Source organism: Myotis myotis, unplaced genomic scaffold, assembly GCF_014108235.1.
Source record: "Myotis myotis isolate mMyoMyo1 unplaced genomic scaffold, mMyoMyo1.p scaffold_m19_p_12, whole genome shotgun sequence".
In the NCBI taxonomy this organism is placed as follows: Eukaryota; Metazoa; Chordata; class Mammalia; order Chiroptera; family Vespertilionidae; genus Myotis; species Myotis myotis.
Window position 1 is genome coordinate 3254753 of NW_023416316.1, and position 8195 is coordinate 3262947.

Below are 8195 nucleotides of genomic sequence, written 5' to 3' on the forward strand. Positions count from 1 at the left end.
GCTTCTGTCTCCCGAAGGGAGAATTTGTTAACAATACGTCTTGGCCCCGCCGCGAACCTACTGGATCAGAACCCGGGGCAGCTGTATTTTCCAAAGCTCCCCACCCGGGGGCGGGGTGGCTGGGGCCCAGCAGGAGACAGGTGCCTCCTTTGGAGCTGGTTCCGTCTCCTGATTCCCAGCAGGGCGAGTGCTGGGAGCGGCCACAGCCGGGGTCACCCCGTTCCGCAGCGGAGGCCACCGCGCGCGCAGCGGGCGCGCCCCAGGTTACAGCCTGATCGGCACCTGATGAGGCTGAGACTGGATCCTAAACAATAAGCCTTTCAGGTTGTCATCATAATAGCGACCAGGGTGTGCTGGGCACGGACGCCGCGCCCGGCGCTGCTCCCAGCCCGGTGCGCGCGCGCGCCCATCCGAACGGCACAGCAACCCGGGCCCGCGGGTGCCCTCGCCGTCACCGTCCTCCAGGTGAGGACACAGAGGCCGGGCTCCAGCCTGAGGCCGCTCCGCGCCCGCGGGCCCGCGCGATGTTCCCCGCAGACCGCGCGGGGCGCCATGGCCTGGGGCCGGTCTCTGCCCTCCGCGCCGCGTCACCAGGCAACCCGCGCCCCCCGGGGTGTGAGGATGCCCTGAGCTGACCGCCGGCCAGACATGCCCCGGCGGCACCCCGACTCCCGAGCCCAGCAGGGGGCTCCCAAGAGGTTCCCGGGCGAGGGCGCTCCGCGACGGAGGGACCCGCTGCTGCCCGGCTGGCGCCTGTGCGAACCGCGACCGGCCGCGGGCACGGGGCGGTCCGAGGGCTGGCGGGCGCGGGGCGGCTCCGAGTGGTGGCAGGCCTCCGGCGGCGAGTCCCCCCTCCGCAGCCCCCCGCCGCGCATGCCGCCTCTGCCCGGCGCGGCTCTGCGGGCGGCGCGGAGGTCCGGGCTCAGGGCGCTGCTGCTGCCGCCCCGGTTCCTGGACAGAGCGCCCTGGACACGGGTGTCCCTGTGTCCCGAGCCTGGAGGACACGGGAAGGACCGGAGGGGCGCGGCCAGGGAGGCCAAGGACTCCCAGGACTCCCAGGACTCCCTGGGCGCCCTGCTAGGCCAGTTCCTCCCCAGCAGGTTCCAGAAGTTCCTGCGCCAGCTCGGGACCCAATGGGTGGAGCAGCTGGAGCGGCAGAGTGAGGCCCCGCGGGTCCCCGGGGGCTGGGCACGGGGCTGAGTCCTTCGGTGGGAGGCCCTCCCACCCCCTCCCCCTTTCTAAGAACTGGATGTCCGTGGACTCCAGGCTGAGCTCTGGCGGCCACCCTGGAGGGCGGGCCTGCCACTGCCCGTTGTGGGGAGGAGGAGACGGAGGCCCGGGCCTAGAACGGAGAGGACCTTCGAAAGGGCTGTCCCCCAGCAAAGGCCCATAACTGTTTCCGCCTCCTGGCTCCCAGCAGCCTCGGAACCGGAACCGAGCCACCAGAGGGGTGTGTCAGACCACTGGTGGGGACAACCTTCTCCGTGTTCCAGCCGCTCCTTCCTTCCCGACCTGCGGTGAGCGTCAGTGACCCGCGGGTGGGGGGTTGGGGGGGAGGAACAGGGTTGCCATTGATGCTCCGAGGTGGGGAACCCTGACCACTCATGCCAGGGGTGGCCTATTTGTCTTCAAGGTGCCAGTCATCGAACCTCCAGAATAACCTCAGGAAGGTTTCGAGCCATCAGATACCTACCCTGGGGCCGCTAAGGAGAGATTGCACACAGTTCACCGAGGCCAGAAAGGCCAACAAGTGAGCTCTGGGAGCGTGAGGGAAGGGGGAAGGGCATCTTTCTTTTCTTTCCTCCGCCCTTCGCCCATGAACTTACCTATCTGTCCATCTACTCATCCATCCATGTGTCCATCCACCATCGGGTCTTCCACCAAAGCATCATAATCCATCTGAGTCCACCCATCCATCCATCCACCCACCCACCCGTCCACTCATTCATCATTACATCGCTCTATCCACGAATCCGGTTTTCTCCCAACACATTCGAGACTCATCCATCAACATCTATGACTCCATCTACCCATTAATCTGGTCTTCTACCAACACATTCATAATTCACCCCTGAATCCATTCATATATTCATTCACCCATCCATCCTTGTATATATCTTATCTATGAGCCAGGTCTTCTACAACCTATTCATTAATCCATCCTTCCATCCACCCATCTAGTCAGTCATTCATCTATTCACAAATTCCCACAGTTCTATCCACGAATCCAAGTTATAGATTAATTATCTAGAAATCCTTCTATCCACTTATAAATCCAGGATACTATCCATCTCCAATCTAGTCATGAAGCCATCTACAAGTCTACATATCCATCTACATAATTATTCATCCACCCATTCATACATCTACCCATCCTCCTAAGCTCTAGTTCTTCCATTCAGATGTTTTAATTAATTCATCCATCATTCCATCCATCCACCTACCCACACACCAGTCTTCCGTCCTTTTGCCCAGTCCACTATTCTTTCACCCATATCTTCTTCTACCATTTATTAGGTTTTACTATATGTCGAGTATTGGGGGGAATTAAATAAGGGATGGAGGGAGGAGAAGGGCCTGGGCACTAGAGCTCCCTGGGACTTAGAAACCATAGCTTGGAGGAATGGAGGGGGAAAGAATGCAGAAGAATCCTCCAGTTTAAACAGAGACAGGGGTGAAGGGTGAAGACTGCCCATGAATGTAAAGACCCAGGGAGAGTGAATACATGACTTACATACCATCCTTCAAACCCCTGACCCATGGCAGGCAGTACTAATGGATCACAGCACTTTTCCCCACTGAGCCTCAGAACCCTTCCTGACACCACACTCCTCGCAGACACCCCTGATGGATCAGAGTAGGTGCCAGAAATGAAACACATTGGCCAACCCAGGAGCTTTAAATCTCTCAGACCAGGTAGACACCCTGCTTATCATAAGAGATAAGAAATAAGAGCAGCGGTTCTCAACCTGTGGGTCGCGACCCCTTTGGGGGTCGAACGACCCTTTCACAGGGGTCGCCTAAGACCATCGGAAAACACATATATAATTACATATTGTTTTTGTGATTAATCACTCTGCTTTAATGATGTTCAATTTGTAACCATGAAATTGGGGGTCACCACAACATGAGGAGCTGTGTTAAAGGGCCGCGGCGTTGGGAAGGTTGAGAGCCGCTGAATAAGAGTATGGCACTCATGGTCTCCAGTGTGAGAACAGCAGGGACCGACACATTCAAAGAGTCCCATATTCAGGAGCTAATTAATCCCCACACACCTTCCAGTGGGTGGGGCTCCCTGGTGGGCCCTGGGGTAGGGGGAAGGCCAGGGTGCATTAGAACAGGAGCAGAGAAGCTGAGGGTTCAGACTGTGGGCAGAGCTGGCTGTGACTCAGCACCGAGCGGGCGCTGATATGCCGACAGCTATTGGCTACAGTAGGTCCAATGCCTGCAGCCAGGCACCGCCTGGCGCGTCTCCTGCCGGCCTGGCTCTTTAGTGGCTGATGAGAAGCATCCCCTCTGGGCTCACACAGACAGGAAGATCCGGTCAGATAAGTGGATGCAGGCATATCAATATGTACGTACTTGCGGTCACACATGGCGTGTCTGAATAACAGAGCCATGGATGGCTCAGGCAGGCCTCTTACAGCCGTGGCCTTGAGGACAAAATTAATAGCAATACATGTAACAAGAACAGATCCCCTTTATGGAGCACAGAGCCTGGACTAGATGCCTCACCCAAGCTATTTGATACTCACCAAACTCCCGTAAGGATGCTATTATCGTGTCTATAATACGTAATATGTCATTTAAAGGGGAAAGCTGCAAGTGGAGACCTGACAGTCTCCCCAAGATCTCCCTGCTGGGTGGGGGGAGACCTGACAGTCTCCCCAAGATCTCCCTGCTGGGTGGGGGGAGTCTTGGACAGTCTCCCCAAGATCTCCCTGCTGGGTGGGGGGAGGCATGGCTGAGACTGACTGACAATAAGGACAGCTCCCCATTAGAGATGTTTACCTGCGGCCCTGCAGCCCCTGGCAGGTGCCTGCAGTCCACTCCACCTCTTCACAGCCCCGCGTGATGGGCGTGCCTGGGACTCCCTGTACAGATTAAAAACCGGAGCTCGAGCCCGACCCAGCGTGGCTCAGTGATTGAACGTAGACCTATGAGCCGGGAGGTCGTGGTTCAATTCCTGGGGGGCGTGCAGGAGGCAGCCGGTCAATGATTCTCCCTCATCATTGATGTTTCTATCTTTCTCTCCCTCTCCCGTCCTCTCTGAAATCAATACAAAACATTTGAAAAACAACAACTCGTACCTTCAAGAGTTTCCATTGAAACCCAGGACTGCCTGACTCCCAAGTTCACACCCGTCGTCTCTGTGTTGAAATGCCCTATGTGGGAGGATTCAAATCTTGCTTTCCATCCCTTACTGGCTGTGTGACCTTGGGCAAGTTGCAGGGCACCTCTGTGCCTTGGTTTTCTCATCTGCAAAATGGGAACAGTCGTTGTGTGTCATGGAGTTGTGTGGGCTCGGCGGGCGCTGCGTGCTACATGCTTGGCCCAGAGCCTGCAGGCAGGAAGTGCTCAGAGAGGCCGGCTGCTGTGACTGGCAGCCGGTGGAGTGTTGTTGGGACGGAGTGGGGCTCAGGCCCCAGCCCGCCCCTGTGCTCTTGCCTCCTTCCACAGTCCCTGCGGTCTACAGGCCCCCAAGCTCAAGGCCGCCCCCAAGCTCAAGGCCGCATCCAACCGCAGCCCCTCGGAGGAAGCCTCGGGGCACAGCAGGCGGTGCAGCCCCTTCCGAGTGCGATTCGCTGACGAGACCCTACAGGACACAGCGTTTCGCTACTGGGAGCGGAGATGTGCACGTAAGCAGACGGGACTCCAGAAAGTTCCAGCCTGGCCCTGGGGGAGCAGAGGCTGTGGCCCTGGGTCTGGGAGTGAGGCGCCAGCTGCAGAGGAGGTGCCCGAGCTGGCGGAGGAGGTCAGGTGACCTTCAGGGACCAAGTCCGAGGTCCAGGAGAAGTGTCCCAAAGCAGGCGGCTCCAGGCAGAGCCGCAGTGCTGGAGCAGGAGACACTGGCTGCCCGGCCTCGCCACCCCCGAAGGACTGCTTGCTGCCAAGGGTTCCCACAGGCCGCACCGGCCCCCCTCGGAACAGGCCCCCACGGCCTCCCGCCCCGCGTCTGGCCCCCATAGGCCTCCGGGGGCTGGAGACGGTGGGAAGGCACCGGACCATCTCCTTCCCTTACTCGTGAAGGCAGACCTGGAGGAGGAGGTGCCCAGAAAGGTCCAGAAGATTCAGCCTCTCTGCTGGGAAGACGGGCACCCCCTGGTCTGGCCAGGAAGCGGGGAGCCAGCAGGCCCGGGTCCCCGGCAGACGTTCGCTCAGCTCCTCGGGGATGAGCGTGGCCGTCTGTCGGTCTGGCCTGGTTTCCGGTGTTTTCAGGTGTCAGGAGGCGGGGAGAACATTTCTCCTTGCCCTGGTAGACCCTTCACCAAAGCCCCCCTTTCCAGCCGCCCGGCCTCTTCTCTTCTCAGGATCTGTCTTTATGAGCACCTACTGTGTGCAGTTTCAGGACACAGCTGGCCCAAAGCCTAGCTATAGGGAAAGCCCTAAAAATCAGGACCTTCACCAGTCCAGGGGGGACCCTCCCCGGCTCCCCGAGGCTCACAGGGAGTTGCAGATAGAAGCGGTGATTTTGCCCAACCTCTGGTTGTTTGATGGGGAAGCCAAGGCCCCCAAAACAGATGACACAGCGGCCAAGAGGAGAAGCCAGAGGGGACCCGGCCACTGTGGGGATCCAGGGAAAGGAGGCGCCCGGAGAAACGGTTCCATGTAAATGGCAGTTGCCTGGCATGGGCGAGCTTCTTGGCCAGCCACCAGCCACAGCCACAGGAGCTGTGCCCGCACCCATGGCACCGGAGTGGGGCTCTGTGCTGCCTCCTAGCTCCTTCCATCCTCGGGGTCCCTGACCAATGGGAAGGGCAGCTTCTGGCAGGAAGGACTCCCAGCCCCCAGGACCCCCCCATCCCTGGAGGAGTGTCACACCCTCTCTCAGGTGTCCATGGTGGGGTGGCTGGCCTTCGCTCTGTGGAAAAGGGGGCTGTTTCGGGCTGGAGCAGGAGTGGGTGTGGGGCACGGATTGGGTAATGAAGGCAGAAACAGTCACACCAGATAGTTTTAGAACTGGAGTGAGCAGTGAGCGTCCTCTGGAGGCAGCCAGAGAGGGAGCTTTGGGTTTCCATGGTGACAGGCCTGCCCTGCCTGTCAGAGGGAGCAGGGGAGAGTTGGGGGGGGGGGGGGCGGAGGCGGGCAGTGCCCCTCCGGGTAGAGCTCTCATGGGGCCCTCCCTCCTCTAGTCCAGCAGGACATCAACAGGAACCGGCCCGCCCGGCCAGCCCCCTCGTCGGACAGCTTGGAGCCCGTGTTTGGGAGCATCAGGAGGTGGTTGGAGAATTTGCCCAACACCCTGGACTCCAAGCCCCAGAAGCGGGCTGCGACCAGCGCCAGGGCCAGCTGGGACTGCCCCGGCCTGTGAGGCTCCCGGGAAGGGCGGGGTTCGCATGCACTGCCAGGGCTGTCCCTCCTCACCCTGTAGATCGCCCCGTCCGCAGTGGGCAGGCCCGGGGTCTGGGCCCTTGAGGGCTCCGCCAGCCATGGGTGGCCCTGGGACTTGGGGTGCATTCGGCTCACAGGCCACTGTGCCCCTCAGGCCCAACCTGGGGCGGCAGAGCCGCCTCTCTGAGGACACCCTCTCGAGCAGCACCCAGAGGTGGCGACGAGACCACAAAGCCTTCCTGGGCACCCAGGACATTCTCGACCAGGTGGGCAAATCGCCCTGCTCCTGGAGCCAGAAACTGGTGAGTGCCTGCAGCGGCTGGCCGCCTGGAGCCCCTGCCTGGTGGGGCGGGGGGCCAGGTACAGCCTCCCTACACTGCACGCTTGGCCAAGGGGTGGCTCTCGGCTGGGCTGCCTGGTTCAGATCCCAGCTCCACATGTTTCCTCATCTGTAACATGGGGTGAGTGTCTGCCCCCAGCGCTGAGTGTAGAATCCGCCCTGGGTCCCCGGAGCCCTGTCTCCTGCCCAGAGCCCCCACCTGCATCCCGCGCCCAGCTGGTCCTCCCTCTCACTCTAGGAGTCCTTCCTGCCCCGCCTGGAGCTGAAGCGAGGTGGTCCTAGGGGGTACCAGCTGCTCCTGCCGTCCGCTCTGCAGTAGCAGGCTGGGTGACGCGTGGCCCCTGGACCCCACCCAGCCGTGGACACGGCCTGGGGTGAGGACAGGCCTTCCTTGCCCTAAAATAAATGTACATCCCAGGGGGCTGGGACCTGCTGCCACGTCTCACCCGACAAGCCTCTCCAGTGCCTGGTTGCTGGTCTCCAGGGTTCTTGGACCCGGGGTGGGGGTGGGGGTGGGGGCAGGGGGGTTGGGGGGGCGTGAGGGGTGGAATCACAGCTGAGATGAGGCTGATGGGTGGGGGGCAAGGCAGTCCCAAGAGTCAGGGTTTGTTCCAAGTGAACGCCTCTTCTGGAAGGTGGGAGACCCTGCCACACACCTCACACCTGGGACCAGCCCACACCTGGAGCAGACACCTGCCCTGGCCTCTGCCCCCAGCTGTCTCCTTTGACGGAACAAAGGCTGCTCGCTCACCTCCCCCTCTGGCCCCTGGTCCTTGGTCCCTGGTCTCAGCATCTGGGTGGGCAGGGCCCGATGTTTCTCTCCTAGTGGGGGAGGGGTGGGCAGCGTTCAAGCCGGGTCAGGAGGTGGCAAAGCATTAGGTGGCAGGTACTGCCTGGCGGTTATCTGCCTGCTGTGCTGACCCGGCAGTGCCCCCCGCCCCCCACGCCTCCCTGCCAGGTCCCTGCCACACTGTGTTCCAAACCCCGGAGCCCCCTCCACTCCTTGTAGCCGGCATTTGGCCCCAAGCCCGGGCCAGGCCCAGGATCCGGGTCTCTATCGCCACTTGCTGGCCATAAGTAAACTGCCCGGGAAGGCGCAGCCAGGCACCCTGCGGGGTAGATAAAGGGTAAAATTGGGGCTGGACACGCGGTGGGGAGCTTAGGGCCAGCATAGCTCGTGGATGGGGGACCCCTGGTCTGAAGGGTGCCCTGGCTCCAGAAGAAAGGCGACAGGTCGAGGCAGTTTGGACACACCTGTGGGGATGGGCTGGGGGCAGTGCTCCTACCCCCCTTGGGGTGGGGG

At 61.0% G+C, this 8195-nt stretch overlaps 1 protein-coding gene across 3 annotated transcripts; it reads left to right on the forward strand.

Annotated features, from left to right (window-relative positions):
• The first annotated feature begins 578 nt into the window (after positions 1–578).
• Positions 579–7337, forward strand: CUNH9orf50 (chromosome unknown C9orf50 homolog). Of its 3 annotated transcripts, none has more exons than XM_036329396.1 (7): positions 579–1159; positions 1418–1517; positions 1634–1750; positions 4681–4859; positions 6354–6438; positions 6707–6854; positions 7131–7337. In XM_036329396.1, exons 1-7 carry the CDS (start codon positions 649–651, stop codon positions 7209–7211), a joined length of 1221 nt encoding a protein of 406 aa, XP_036185289.1. In that variant the 5' UTR covers positions 579–648; the 3' UTR covers positions 7212–7337. The 3 variants fall into 3 exon arrangements, with proteins under 3 accessions (XP_036185289.1, XP_036185287.1, XP_036185288.1); XM_036329394.1 differs by having other exon boundaries at positions 586–1159; positions 6354–6528; XM_036329395.1 differs by having other exon boundaries at positions 588–1159; positions 1421–1517; positions 6354–6528.
• Positions 7338–8195: the final 858 nt, after the last annotated feature.